The 14824-nt window shown below is 58.0% G+C and overlaps 1 protein-coding gene across 4 annotated transcripts in view; it reads right to left on the reverse strand.

Annotated features, from left to right (window-relative positions):
- RAB40C (RAB40C, member RAS oncogene family) overlaps positions 1–14340 on the reverse strand; it is a 35508-nt gene extending 21168 nt beyond the window's left edge. Inside the window, exons 1-2 of one of the 4 annotated variants that reach the window (XM_025371099.1) lie at positions 13795–14340; positions 12909–13081 (exon numbers count right to left, since the gene is read on the reverse strand). In XM_025371099.1, coding sequence (XP_025226884.1) covers positions 12909–13050 — 142 coding nt within the window. In that variant the 5' untranslated portion in view covers positions 13051–13081; positions 13795–14340. Of the gene's footprint in view, positions 1–12908; positions 13082–13223; positions 13263–13586; positions 13670–13794 lie in introns of those variants that run through there. The other 3 variants (XM_025371100.1, XM_025371098.1, XM_025371101.1) reach the window with 3 other exon arrangements.
- Between the last annotated feature and the right edge of the window lie 484 nt (positions 14341–14824).

A 14824-nucleotide genomic window follows, 5' to 3' on the forward strand; every position in this document is an offset into this window, starting at 1 on the left:
GGCAAGAACTTATCACTACAAAAATAATTTATTGGCCGGGCACAGTGGCTCATGCTTGTGATCCCAGCACTTTGGGAGGCCGAGGTGGGTGGATCACCTGAGGTCAGGAGTTCGAGACCAGCCTGGCCAACATGGTGAAACCCCATCTCTACTAAAAAAAATACCAAAAAACTAGCCAGGCGTGGTGGCAGGTGCCTGTAACCCCTGCTACTTGGGGGACTGAGGCAGGAGAATCGCTTGAACCCGGGAGGCGGAGGTTACAGTGAGCCGAGATCGCACCATTGTACTCCAGCCTGTTCTCCCATCTCAGCCTCCCGAGTAGCTGGATTACAGGCATGCGCCACCACGCCCGGGGTTTCACCATACTGGCCAGGCTGGTCTCAAACTCCTGACCTCAAGTGATCCACCCACCTCAGTCTCCCAAAGTGCTGGGATTACAGGCATGAGTCACCGTGCCTGGCCCATTTTTTTTTTTTTTTTAACTTTTTTTGTAGGGATAGGGTCTTGCTATGTCGCCTAGTCTGAACTCCTGGCCTCAGGGGATCCTCCTGCCTTGACCTCCCAAGTAGCTGGGATTATAGGCGTGCACCACCACACCCAGTCTTGTGTTGTCATATTTTAATATTTGATAAATTTATGAGCATTCCCTCTTGTGTAATTTTAGGATTACAATTCTATTTTTCATTAGAATCTCCTGTCTGAGCACCATATGTGTGGCCCTGGTGAACTGAGACTGGGGGAACAGTCCCAATAAGGATCAAATCGCCCCACCTGACGTGGGTGTGGTGGGGACCTGCCCTGCCCGGAGTCCGGCACACAGGGGCGCTCAGCACACACCTGAGCAAACTCACGCTGAGCCAGACCCCAGCGACCCAGCTCTGGAAACTGACGTGGGGACACTGATGCTCGGGGAGAACAGCCGTCTGCCCAGCCCACCTAGGGCCAATGTAACACCTCGAACAGGCTGGACACAAATGGTTTCTCCCGTTCTTTCATTTCAATTCAGAAAAGACGGACACCTTCAGAATGAGCAGATACTTAGTGATACAGCCTTGATGGTGTGGATAATACACAAAAAATCATACTTTTTGGTATTACAGTTTTTAAAAAAACCAGCTGCACACACATGGGAGCTACATCTTCTATCTCTATCCCGGACACGAGCAGTAGGCATGGTGAGGAAAACTAAACCAGGAGGGAAGGGCTTCAACGCTAATGACCAGGCTTCAACGCTAATGGCTCAGCAGGGAGGCTAAGGGTTAGATGCAGAGGCAGACAGAGGGGCAGGTTGCTCCTGGGGGGCCGGAGGGACCCTGCCTCCAGAGGAGCCCAGGAGAGCCTCACGCGGCTGCCACACACCAGGCTCTGTCCCAGTGTGACTGCCAACTCTTCACAGCACTGAGACTGGAATCAAAACCTTTCTGTTCCCCCCCAGGCAAAAACCTGGGCAGTCACCACTTGCTGATAATGACTTATGGGTTAAACTGTCTATGCGATGCACTCAGGTACCAAAGCTCTTTTTTTTTTTGAGATAGAGTCTCACTCTGTCGCCCAGGCTGGAGTGCAGTGGTGCAAACGCGGCTCACTGCAACCTCTGCCTCCCCAGGTTCAGGCGATTCTCCTGCTTCAGCCTGCTGAGTAGCTGGCAATACAGGTGCCTGCCACCACACCAAGCTAATTTTTGCATTTTTAGTAGAGAGGGGGTTTCACCATGTTGGTCAGGACGGTCTCGATCTCTTGATCTCGTGATCAGACTGCCTCAGCTTCTCAAAGGGCTGGGATCACAGGCGTGAGCCACCATGCATGGCTGGCACCAAAGCTCTTTAAAAAAGTCCAACATGGCCGGGCGCGGTGGCTCAAGCCTGTAATCCCAGCACTTTGGGAGGCCGAGACGGGCGGATCACGAGGTCAGGAGATCGAGACCATCCTGGCTAACACGGTGAAACCCCATCTCTACTAAAAAATGCAAAAAACTAGCCGGGCGAGGTGGCGGGCGCCTGTAGTCCCAGCTACTCAGGAGGCTGAGGCAGGAGAATGGCGTGAACCCGGGAGGCGGAGCTTGCAGTGAGCTGAGATCCGGCCACTGCACTCCAGCCTGGGCGACAGAGCGAGACTCCGTCTCAAAAAAAAAAAAAGTCCAACATAACAATATTTTAAACTCAGCAGGTTAGGTGACGTCTGTTCTTATTACTTACCCTTTGCACTTGCTGTTATTACTATTATTATTACTATTTGGCATATGTCAATTTTTAATAAAGTAATTTAAGAAGCTGACGTACTCTTTCTCTCTCCCCACCAGGAGGACCCAGGCTCTTTAGAGAGATGGCCACTTCCAGGGCAGGCACGAACCACATCTGCTGGAAGTACCAGGCTGTGCCAGGATGCAGGGAGCTCCAGGAACTCAGGGCATAGCCCAGGATGCAGGTGCCGCCTGAAGAGGCTCCAACATCAAGGGGGCCATGTGAGTCCCAAACCAGACAGGAAAGGAGTGTGATGCCCCAAGGGAACAGAACCTTGCTGAATCCACGCTGACACTAGGGAACACCAGGGGCGTGCATTTTCACGGATGTGTGACACTAGGGAACACCAGGGGCATGTATTTTCACGGATATGTGACACTAGGGAACATCCAGGGGCGTGCATTTTCACGGATATGCCTATCGACAGAAGCAGCCATGGCAGCAGTGCACACGGAGGAGGCACATGGCCCTGAGGGAAGTTGCCTCCTCCCTGCTGACCAGGTGAAGCGGGTCCTGCTGGCATCAGCTGACCCAGAGACTCCTCTCAGGCAGGAATCAGGTGGGTACAAGCCTCCGCGGGCAACCACTAGGGCTGTGGCCGGCCGACACGGGCAGACATCAGCCTGCCACTGCCTTGGCAGGGCCTGAGGACACAGACACCCCTGGGAGCAAAGCCGGCGGCACAGGCACAGCAGGGTCCCCTGTCCATGGAAGCTTCGGCAGGGGTCGGGGCCCGGGCTCTGGCCACACTCCCCACCCCGCAGCAGTGACTTTCTGGACCGAAACACAGCACCTCGGCAACCCTGATCGGTGTCACTGTGTTTGTGTTCAGAGTCCTGAATTCTGATGTCATCTAGCCTGTTACCGCCCCTCCCAGCGAGGTCTGACACACAGACTCTCCCTGCTGTGCCCAGGTGGTGCTGTGCCCAGGTGGCAGACAACACTGCTGTCCAGGAAGTCAGGTGAAAGCCCACCAGCAGCCGCCGGCCCAGGGCAGGGAAAGCAGCACACAGGCTCCCGCCGGGTCGCCCATGCTGTCGGAGCTGCTGGAGAGTGCTGTGCTTGACCGCCCGGCCTACATCTTTACTCAGGGTTGACATGAGGTTCTTACATCCGGCCGCTGTACAAACTGTAAAGTACCTGCCCATTTCCAGGTCTCGGCTCTTCTCTTCTTCCATCCTCTTTTCTTTATTTTTTATTTTTTGAGACAGGGTCTTGCTCTGTCACTAAGCTAGAGTGCAGTGGCGCGATCTCGGCTCTCTGCAACCTCTGCCTCCCAGGTTCAAGCAATTCTCCTGCCTCAGTCTTCCAAGTAGCTGGGGCTACAGGCATGCGCCAGCAAGCCCAGCTAATTTTTATATTTGTATTTATGTACATATTTTTTGAGGCAGAGTTTCACTCTGTCACCCAGGCTGGAGTCTGTGGCGCAATCTCGGCTCACTGCAAGCTCCGCCTCCTGGGTTCACACCATTCTCCTACCTCAGCCTCCCAAGTAGCTGGAACTACAGGCACCCGCCACCACGCCCAGCTAATTTTTTGTATTTTTATAGAAACAGGGTTTCACCATGTTAGCCAGGATGGTCTCAATCCCCTGACCTCGAGATCCACCCGCCTCAGCCTCCCAAAGTGCTGGGATTACAGGCGTGAGCCACCGCGCCCAGCCAATTTTTGTAGTTTTAGTAGAGACGGGTTTCACCATGTTGGCCAGGATGGTCTCAATCTCTTGACCTCGTGATTCACCTACCTCGGCCTCCCAAAGTGGTGGGATTACAGGCGTGAGCCACCACGCCTGGCCTTTTTTTTTTTTTTTTTTTGTAGAGGTGGGGTCTCACTATGTTGCCCAGGCTGGTCTCAAACTCCTGGGCTCCAGCACCCCGCCTACCTTGGCCTCCCAAGGTGCTGAGATTGCAGGTGTGAGCCACCGCGCCCAGCCCTCTACTCTTTTCCAAAGATGCTAAGCTGCGCTGGGCACAGTGGCTCATGCCTGTAATTCCACCAACTTTGGGAAGCTGAGGTGGGTGGACTGCTTGAGGTCAGGAGTTCAAGACCAGCCTGGCCAACACAGCAAAACCCCCATCTCTACTAAAAATATAAAAAATTAGCCAGGTGTGGTGGTGCATGCCTGTAATCCCAGCTACTCAGGAAGCTGAGGCAGGAGAATCACTTGAACCCGGGAGGCTCAAGAGGTTGCAGTGAGCTGAGATTGCGCCACTGAACTCCACTCTGGGCAATGGAGCAAGACTCCGTCTCAAAAAACACAAATTAAAAAAAAAAAAGATGCTGGATGGCTGTCCCTCTCATGGGATGGGCATGTCTTTCAACAGGGCCAGTTTACGCAGCCAGGCCCCCATCACCCATCCAGGATTCGAATCCTTCCCAGTTTGGTTTGCAGACCCTGTTCACCGTAAAGACGGCGAAGGCTGTTTGGGCGCCGAGAGCCTCTGCTTCCACTCTGCCATCTGGGAATATGGGATCAACTCTTTCCTGCACCCTTTCCACAGCTCCGGGCCCCCCAGCACCAAGCCCTCCGCACACCGTGGTCAGAAGGCCCTTCCACATGCCCCTGCCCACCACCCCCCTCGTCACCAGCACTAGGGCCTGGCTGCTCCTGAGCCCCTCCCATCCTGCCTTGCCTGGATCACCTCCCCTGCTACCTCTACGTGCAGCAGCTTGGTGGGCAGAGGCACTCAGGTATCTGGTCGTTCCCTGGTCTTCTGTCCTACACCCATGGGTCCCTACCCCTCCACAGCACCAATGCCCTCGTCCCTCTAATTTCTGAAGGACAAATGTCCAGAAATCTCTGCTGTACTCAAAATCTTGATCTCAGCAAGAGAGAGCCGCAAACTGCCGGTATCAGAGTGCGCTGTCATCCCCAGGTTGGCTCAGAAGCCTCCTCCCTACGTTAGGCTCAAAGTGCGAGTGCAGCCTGTTGACATCTGTTTACCATCGCTTTCAAGAGGACCAAAGAGGCCCCTTTTCCACCCAGCTCCTGCCCTGAGGATGCCCATAGACCACGGTCTTGGTAGGCAGGCCTTCTTCCTGCAGCTGCTCCTCTTCCCCACCACCTCCATAACGTCTGGTCCCTGACACCCGCCAGTGCCACAGTCTGCACATCCCTCTCCCGACCGCCCAAGAAGTCAACCCAGCCAGACAAGCACTCTCCCCGCCTTCTCATATTGGTTCGGCAGCGCTCTCTGCACCAGGATGCTGGACACCGACACCTTTCCCTGCTTTCTCCAAATGCCCGGCAGATGACACCCTGGCTGACATGGCCCCTGGGCCCCAGAACAGCCCTCAGTGGGGTGTCATCTGTACTACACACAGCCCAGGGAAGGACCCAGCTGCGATGCAGCCCCTTCCTACTCTACGCCTGCCAGACCAGGGTAGGCGGCAGCTTTTCCAGGACCAGCAACTTCGCACCTTCCCAGCTGCAATCTTCAAATAGAACAAGAGGCGAAAGTACCTGCAAGGACCCAGATCCGTCCCTTGTGTCCTTCCCGCCCACCTCTCAGCTCCCCCACGTGGCTTCCTTCCTGAAACACTTCAATTTAGCTCATCGTGCAAGCCACAACATGTGTGCTCAACCCAAGAGTCATCTGTGTCCACACCACCCTGCGAGAGACCTGGCTGGCACTGCCATGCACCTGCCGTGCAAGCATTTGCCCTGTTACATGCAAGCACTGAGAGCAAGTGCTAACGACTGGAGGTGGACATTAACTCACTTGTCCAAAAGTTCTGGCATCTGGCCGCTGTACAAACTTAACATTAAATATTCTACCTACTAACTTAACAGTTTCCTGAAAATTTAAGTAAGGCCATGCCAGTCCAACTTATAAAACTGCACAATTAGAGGCCAGGCGTGGTGGCTCACGCCTGTAATCCCAGCACTTTGGGAGGCCAAGGCGGATGGATCACGAGATCAGTAGTTTGAGACCAGCCTGACCAACATGGTGAAACCCCGCCTCCACTAAAAATACAAAAATTAGCTGGGCATGGTGGTGGGGGCCTGTAATGCCAACTACTTGGGGAGGCCGAGGCAGGAGAATTGCTTGGACCTGGGAGGCGGAGGTTGCAATGAGCCGAGATCACGCCATTATGCTCTAGGCTGGGCAACAAAAGCAAAACTCTGTCTTAAAACAAACCAACAAAATTCAGCACAATTAGCATAATTTAAACCAGACACACAATCAATCTCATAGTCCAGCACCCTCTCAGGAGGAGGTGGGTTTGTCTCCACAGCAGGGAGTTAAACAGAAGGAACCTCACCACACATGGATGAGTCCAGGAGTGGCTCTGGAAACCTCCAGAACCCAGTGGCCTGCTGCCCTCATTCACAGCTGGCCATGGGAGCTCTCAGGCGCAGCTCTGCTTGCTGCGACTGGCTGGGAGGGAGGGAGGAAGGGCAGGAGCAGCCTGGCTGGGAGGGAGAGAGAAGGGCAGGAGCAGCCCGGCCAGGAGCCCAGGAGCCGGGGAGGGAGGGAAGGAAGGAGTGAGGGAGGCAGGAGCAGCCCGGTCGGGTGTGAGGGAAGGAGGGAGGGAGGGAGGGAGGAGCAGCCCAGTGAAGGGAGAACAGATGGGCTTTGGTGATGGTCTCCAGGAACAGAGCAAAGGTGGGAGGCAGCCCTAGGCCCAGGTACAGAGGGGCCTGCCCAGGTGGGTGGGAAAGAGACAGGGAAGAACAGGCAGTCCTGAGGGAAAGACGACTGTGGCTTCAGATGTCATGAGAACACTGGACGCTTGACCCCCAACCCTGCCTGGGGGCCACCTTGCTTGCCTCTCCCAAGGCCCCTCGCACAGGCTGTCTTTGCCAGGAATGCTTTCAAAACCCGGATGACAAGTGGCACTCCCACTTGGGGAGCTTGGGAAGGGTCTGAACAGCTCGGTGACACCAGCAGCTCCTGCATCTGAGGGCCGCTGGCCTGGGCTGCCCATCACAGGACTCGCTCAGGTGCACCTCCTCCCGGAAGCCATCCCCCACGCGGCCGAGGCCCACATCCCTCCCATACACTTCCACGTGCTGAACCTCCTCCAGTCGGTCACACCACATCCTAAAGGTCCCTTTCTTATTTCTTCAAAAGTGTATAAAAGAAAAGACTCTCTATTTTGTTCTCCTTTGCACCCTCAGCTCCTGGCCCAGCACCTCGTAAAATGCCCAATAAATGACAGAACAAATGTCTGAAATGAGGGAGAAAAACTCGAGGGCTCAGGACTGGGCCTTCATGAGAAGTCCACAGCCAGAGCTGGGAAAAGACTGAGGGCAGAGCATGAGCAAGGCCAGGAAGAGAGAGGGAGCGAGGACCTGGTCCCAGCCAGTCAACAGAAGGCGGCGTCTCCGGGGCAGCGTCCCACGCGAGACCAGGGCAGGTGTGAACCGATGCCCAGCGGGCGGCCAGTCGGAGTTCGGGACATGAAGTCACTTGGGAGGGAGTAGGCTGCCCTCAGGCCTGCGGGACTCTGGGGTACGGGACAGCGTGCCCCCGGTGGGAGTCCCGGTACAGGCAGAGCTGGCAAGTCACAGGGTCCTGGCCATCTTGAAAAAAGTTATAATGAGCCGGGCGCAGTGGCTCACGCCTGTAATCCCAGCACTTTGGGAGGCCGAGGTGGGTAGATCACAAGGTCAGGAGTTCGAGACCAGCCTGGCCAACACAGTGAAACCCCGTCTCTACTATAAATACAAAAATAGGCTGGGTGTGGTGGCGGGCACCTGTAATCCCAGCTACTTGGGAGGCTGAGGCAGGAGAATCACTTAAACCCGGGAGGCGGAGGTTGCAATGAGCTGAGATCATGCCAGTGCACTCCAGCCTGGGCAACAGTTAGACTCCATCTCAAAAAAAAAAAAAAAGAAAGAAAAAAAGAAAAAAGTTATAATGACCCACACAGTCCTACCTCCTGAACATGTGGGTTCCCAGATGCCGCCCAGGGTCACCCTGGGGCTGGGGCGGTCCTCTGAGGCTCGGGTCTCAGAAGAATTTAGTGTACATGGTGCAGCAGAAGCAGGTGTGTGGCAGTTACCCCAGGCCCAGGTGGAGGTGAGGAGGAGGACGGGGGAAGAGCCATGAAGCCCCCTGCTTCACAGGAGGTCTGCAGGGCAGCTCCTCCAAACCCTGAGCCCGCCCTCGACAGCTGCTACCTTCTGAGCCACAATCTCTCGCCTGCACAATGGGGGTGGCGCTGCCTTCTCACAGGTGGTGGTGGGGGCCACATGGGGGCAGCGGGAAGCACCCACCAGTGCTGGCAGGCACTCATCACACGCTGGCAGCATTAGCTGTTACCATGGTGATCACCCCTGTTCCTCCAAGAACACCACCCTGCTGGAAAACCTGGCACCTCACAGAGGAAAAGCAAACCCCAAAATACTGCCCCAGAAAACGAGCAAAAACCTCGAGGCAGGTGGATCACTTGAGGTCAGGAGTTTGAGACCAGCCTGGCTGACACGGTGAAACCCGTCTCTACTAAAAATACAAAAATTAGCCAGGTATGGTGGCGGGCGCCTGTAATCCCAGCTACTCGGGAGGCTGAGGCAGGAGAATCGCTTGAACCCAGAAGGCAGAGGCTGCAGTGAGTCGAGATCGTGCCACTGCGCTCCAGCCTGGCGGACAAGTAAGACCCCGTCTCAAAAAAGAAAAAAAAGAAAACGAGCAAAACCCAATCAAGTGCAGGGGAAGAGAAGGGACTCCGGGCTGCAGTGGTGCCCAACATCAACAGCAGGCACAGGGAAGCCACGCACGGCTGTCCAGTCACCTGAAGACACACAGCTAGAACCTCCCGCAAAAGCCTCAGCTAGCCCTGGAGATAAGCAGCCGACAACACACACGTGGTTTTCACTCAGGACAATGAAACACAGAGGAGCCTCTGAAGATAGTTTCCCCTGGAACTGGCCACTTTGGAGCCGTGAACTTCAAGTCAGATGAGAAGAAACGTTTGTAACTGTTTGGAGAAAGCTCAGGGAGTTGTGAAGCTGAAGAAGTTGGGACTCCCACACAGGGTGCCCTCGCTCCCATGGGCACAGCAGGCAGAGTGCGGCCCCACAGACATGTCAGTGGCCATCAGACCCCAACATCCACAGCAAACCGCGATGTCGGCCTTGCTATGTCCACAACTGCCTCCCTCTGTTTCTCCCCACAACTTGCCAGGCTCAAAGGACCGGAGTGTCACTCAGCAGCTTCCACCAACACTGACTCCCAAAGGAGCAGAGAGAGAAATAAAGTCAAGAGGATTAACCCCTTCTGAAGTCTTCCAGGATGTGGGCACACAAACCCTGACAAACGTGGCTGGAGGCAAACTGGCTCCCAGGAAGGTTTGTAGGGGACAAGGTACAGAGGGAGGAACTGCCTTAATCCAGGACCTTCTATGTCCTTCACAGAGCAGGAGCGGGCCAGCCACAGCAGGATGCTTCCTGGGCTTGGGGGAGGGTGCGCACCCCATGAGGGTAGTTCCTCAGGGCCAAATGGGCCCACCACCCTGGCCCACACCCTGGAGCCTGACTGCAGGGTCGCTCCCAAACTGAAGCTTCCTCCTTCCCACCGTGTGCACCGCCCACGCTCCTGGGTCGCTCAGAGGCACTCTATGCCAAGGGCTCTGTTTTGTCCTGAGAAGAGCATGAAGCACTCCCTAAGATCACTGCTGGGTGTCAAAGAAAGGAAAACCTTTCCAGACCTAGAGATCCGGAAACCCAGCGCACACCCGCATTAGGGGACACGGAAGAGCTCACAGGGGCTCCACAGGTGCTGGGCGTGCAGTCACACGCCACTGCCTCAGGTGCCAGCACTAAGAAAAAGGTCACTTTGATGACTCATTTGTTTGTGAAGCTGGAGAGGGCAACGTACGCTCACACACCTGTCTGAGGAACGTGCTAGACAGGCAAGTAAGTGATCTGGTGTGAGCTGAAGGAGCTCTGGGCCATGCTGGAGCAGCAAGCCCTGCACAGAAGGGGCCTCCCTGCCACAGGCATCCACCACCCAGCGGGGAGCCCTGCAGAAACATGGAAGCTGGAAACACAGAAGGCGCCTCACAATAAAGGAGAAAACAACGAAGGTTAACACGTACGTCCTTCCCACGAGGGCCAGAGACCTAAAGCTCCTGCTATAACTCTTTCAAAGGAGAATAAATTCTCAAGATGCTGAGTCCTGAGAACCAGCTGCTCCTGAGTTTCCGAGACCCCCACAGCCCGCTCGGGAAATCCTCAGATCCACCAACTTCACCCTGATGAAGAGGGCTGGCCCCTGGGGTTGGCAAGCTGCCACCTGACCACAAAGACCTGCTCCTTGTGCTGTGCACGTCTTAACCTTGAGGCCTTAGACACGGGAAAGCGCGTTCCACAGCCCAGAGGCGCTCCCTTTTCTGCTCGAGGCCACAGGACTCCCGCGGGGACCTGGAAGTATGCGCCGGGCCCTGAGAGCGCGTGGTGTCTTTCTAAGAGCGGACTCTCCCTCTGCTTCTGGTCCAAGCCACTGTGAGCCTCCAAAGTCTCTGCAAGCAGGCAGGTCTCCACATCTTACACAATACTGGCCCCACTTTAGCAAGCATGTCAGAGGAAGTGTGGCAATGCCCCGCAGCCCGACAAAGGGGACAGGGAGGAACGAGGGTCCTGTCTCTCCAGCTCCTCGCTGTGTGGTGTGGTTGGAGTAGAGGAGTTGGCCAGTATGGCTGAGCTGGCCCTCAGAAGCAAGCATTCATGTCCCGGGAAAACACTGACCCTGATGAAGCCCAGCCCTTCCCGTGCTCGTCTGAACATGCACAAACACGCACGCCGCCAGCCTCCTGGGAGTGCACAGCACCCCTGGAGCCAGGCTTTAGAAGGCAACGCCACCTGCACCATCAGCTTGGCCGCCCACCACCTGAGTCAGGAGTTCCCAACTCTGAGACAGTCACTGTCAAGTGCAGGCCCGGGAGGCTGCGGCTGGTGTAGGGGCCTAACGCGTGAGCCCCCAATGCCCCTGGTGGGCCTTACACTTCCCCCACCTAAAACTGGACCCAGAGCTCTTCCTCCCTGGCCCTTTTCAACCCCTCCTCCAGGCTAAGGCCAAGAGCACAAGCTTCCAGAGCCCCCGGTGCTGCTGCCCACTGCTGAAGCCGTGCCAGAAGGAAGCGCGCTCAGCGTCAGTCCAGGTAACCCCACACTCTGCCAACCCCTGAGTGAGAAAGTGGGGGATGCTGTGCCCACACTCTCAGCAGCCAAGGGCAGGCGACTCAGCAAACAGCAGATGCTCAGGGCAGTCAGACAGGACAGACAAGAGCCCAAGAAACAAAGCAAGGGGAGAGGGCAGGGACCAGGACAGGTACGTTCGCCAGTGTAGATGGCATTCCCTGAAGCGCAGATGGACTCTGGGGAGGCTGGATGCTGACTGCTCCCAGTTCATCTGGGGCCACCCAGGTCTTCTGGGAAAACATCCCATTCGGTCCAGGCCCCCATGAGGGGTGATGAGGACCACGCCGTCTCACTGACCCTGTTAACCACTTTGCTATGTTGAATACCTAAATTAAGAGGCACGCTCAGGCAGGCAAGCCCCAGAGATGCGCTCTATCTTGTGTATTTTAGCCATGCAACTGGAAGTTAAAAACAAACGTTCAGGCGGGGCGCGGTGGCTCACGTCTGTAATCCCGGCACTTTGGGAGGCCGAGGCGGGCAGATCATGAGATCAGGAGATCAAGACCATCCTGGCCAACATGCTGAAACCCTGTCTCTACTAAAATACACACAAAAAATTAGCCGGGCGTGGTGGCGCGCACCTGCAGTCCCAGCTACTCGGGAGGCTGAGGCAGGGGAATCGCTTGAACCCAGGAGGTGGAGATTGCAGTGAGCCGAGATTGTGCCATTGCACTCCAACCTGGCGACAGAGTGAGACTCCATCTCAAAAAAAAAAAAAAAAAATTAAAAAAAAAAAAAAGAAAAATGCTCAGTAACTCATGACAGAGGTATTTTCTTCCAGCACAAAGTGTTGACTCCCTCAGCTGTAAGTAAATACCTCAGGGGAACAGTCTGCCTATAACGACCTGTCATCTGTGCATGCTCGAGACAGGGTCCCAAGAACAGTCCAGCAGCACCTGCCACCAGACGTGGGTCCCTGACACCTTCCCTCGGACTCCAGATAATCCTAGACCCATGACACCTTCCCTTAGACCCATGATGCCTTCCCCCAGATCTATTACACCTTCCCTCGGACCCCAGATGATCCTAGACCCATCACACCTTCCCTTTGGCCAATGACGCCTTCTACTGGGCCCGTGACACCTTTCCCCAGACCCCAGATCCTGGACCCATGACACCTTCTCTCAGACCCCAGATCCTGCACTCATGACACCTTCCCTCAGGCCCACGACACCTTCCTTCGGACCCCAGATGATCCCAGGCCCATGACACCTTCTCCAGGATCCATGACACCTTCCCCTGAGATCCTGGACCTGTGACACCGTCCCCCAGACCCCGGGTCCATGGCACCGTCCCCGCTGGGCGCGCCCCTCTGGTCCGTCCTCCTGCTCCCCGGCGTCACCTCGGGACTGGAGCCCGGGCACCCCGCAGCCGCCGAGCCACCGGGTCTGGAAGCCAGGCAAAGGCGTTCCTGGGCACGTTCGGCGGCGCTTGGAAGGGTCGGGCCGAGGGCGAGCTCCGCGCCCAGCTCGCCGGGCTCGGGCCCCGCGTAGCAGCGCGCGCCGCGGGCTGGGCCTTACCGTTACTGTAGGCGTACGGGGACTCGGCCGCGCCGTCCTGCAGGCTCTCCAGGATCTCGCCCTTGCCCACGTCGCTGTCGCCCACCAGCAGGAACTTGAGCAGGTAGTCGTAGCTCTTCACCGGGCTGCCCTGCGAGCCCATGGCCGCGCCGCCCGCGCCCCGCGCCGGCCGCCTGCCGAGGCACCGCCGGGTGAGGCCGCGGCGTGACAGAGCCCGCGCCCCGCACCTGCGCCCGTTGCGTCCGCCCCAGGGCGGCCGAGTGGGCGCGCCCGAAGCCCCGCGCCGGCCCCGCCCCGCCCGTCGCCCGGGCGCACCTCAGCCTCGCCGCCGCCCCGCCGCTTCCCGCAGCGCCAGCGCCGCCGCGCTGCCTCGCCCCCGGCCGCGCCGCCGCCATTGGCCACCCTTCGCCCGCCCTCCCAAACCCATTGGCCCATCCTCCCGTCCGTCACGGTTTCCCCGCCCTTACCGCGTCCTAAACGGCGCCGCCAGGCCTCCTGTCGCACCGCCTCTTCGACGCCCCGCCCTGCCTTCCCGTCGTCACCATAGGTCGCCCGCCGTTCTCTTTCCCTCAGCCATTGGCCTGTCCGCCCGTCTGTCATGAACGCCCCTCCCTTTCCCACACGGCGTTGCGGAGACAGCGGACGCCGGCCTCATCGCCGTCGCCATTGGCCACTCGCCTCCTGCTTTCCCGGAACCATTGATTCGATTACAAGTTCACCAGGATCATTCCCTTCCCTGCGGCTGCCTCCCAGAGAAATCCCAGAGCCACCGGCCGCCCAGCCCCCGGTCCCCAATGCTGTTGTCCTCGCCCGCCCCCTCGCCGGCCGGCGCCATTGGGCCGCTTGCACGTCCATCACGGCTCTGCTAACCCCGCCCCTTTCCTGCACGCTCGCCAATCAGGGGCTCGGAAGTCCAGGTTGTAGCAGCCCCTTCAACGCGCCGACGGGCGGCAGGATGCAGGCGCGCTCGGGCCGAGGCGAGGCGGCTGAGTCTGGGAAACGTAAGCCCCTCGCAGGCTGCGCCGCCTGCTACCGCAGAAACCTCGGCGGAGGCGGTGGGGTGGTCCTGGGCGCGTCCTCCCCAAGGCCGTGCGGCCAATCGGCGCTCGGCGGGGCGGAACTTCCTTTACGGGGCGGGGGCGGGACTTCCGTCCGGCGGCGGCGGGGCGGACCCTTGGGTCACCACTGAGTCTGCGAAGGCGCTGAGGTTCTGGGACCCCGCGGCGTCACCGAGCTTGAGCCTTCCGCCCCGGGACGCAGCCGCCGCAGCTCGGGACGCGGGGAGCGCGGCCGGCGCGAGCTCAAGACCCGGCCTGACGTGCTCACCGCTGCAGCGGCGCCTCCTGGACGGGGACCCAGGGCCCGGACCGCACTCTTCCCGGGGGCGCCGCCGAGCGCTGGTCCCAGCAGGGCCCGGCAGCCGCAGGTGCGTGGGCGAGCGAAGCTGCCGCGTTCGCGGGCCCCGGCGTGGGGTCAGGGGTTGAGTGGGCACGTGGTTCTTTCTGGGGTGACGAAAAGGTCCTACAGTCGTGGGGATGGTCCTGCCGTTCTCGGTGAGGTTACTAAACGTCAGTGACTCTCGCAACGGGTGAGCTTTGTGATACGTGCTCTGCGCTCAGTAACGCTGTTACAGTAGTAAGTAAAAGCAGTAACGTCAGCGTCGACCCAGCGCAGCCCTCCCCAGACCGGGTGCGGAGCCTGTCTCGTCTGCCCGGCCGGCGAGGAGCAGAGCCCGGCAAGAACCCTCCTCCCGAGGGACCCCGACCCGGGTTGTGCCTCCGGGAGCAGGTGCTCTTCACACAGAGGGACGCCAGGACGGGCGGCCCCACACTTCCAGTGACCTCCCGCCCCGCTAGAGCTGAAGACACGGCCTTGACTAAGCGGCGACCACATGGACACACCAGTTTTTTCTTTTT

Source organism: Theropithecus gelada, chromosome 20, assembly GCF_003255815.1.
Source record: "Theropithecus gelada isolate Dixy chromosome 20, Tgel_1.0, whole genome shotgun sequence".
NCBI lineage: Eukaryota > Metazoa > Chordata > Mammalia > Primates > Cercopithecidae > Theropithecus > Theropithecus gelada.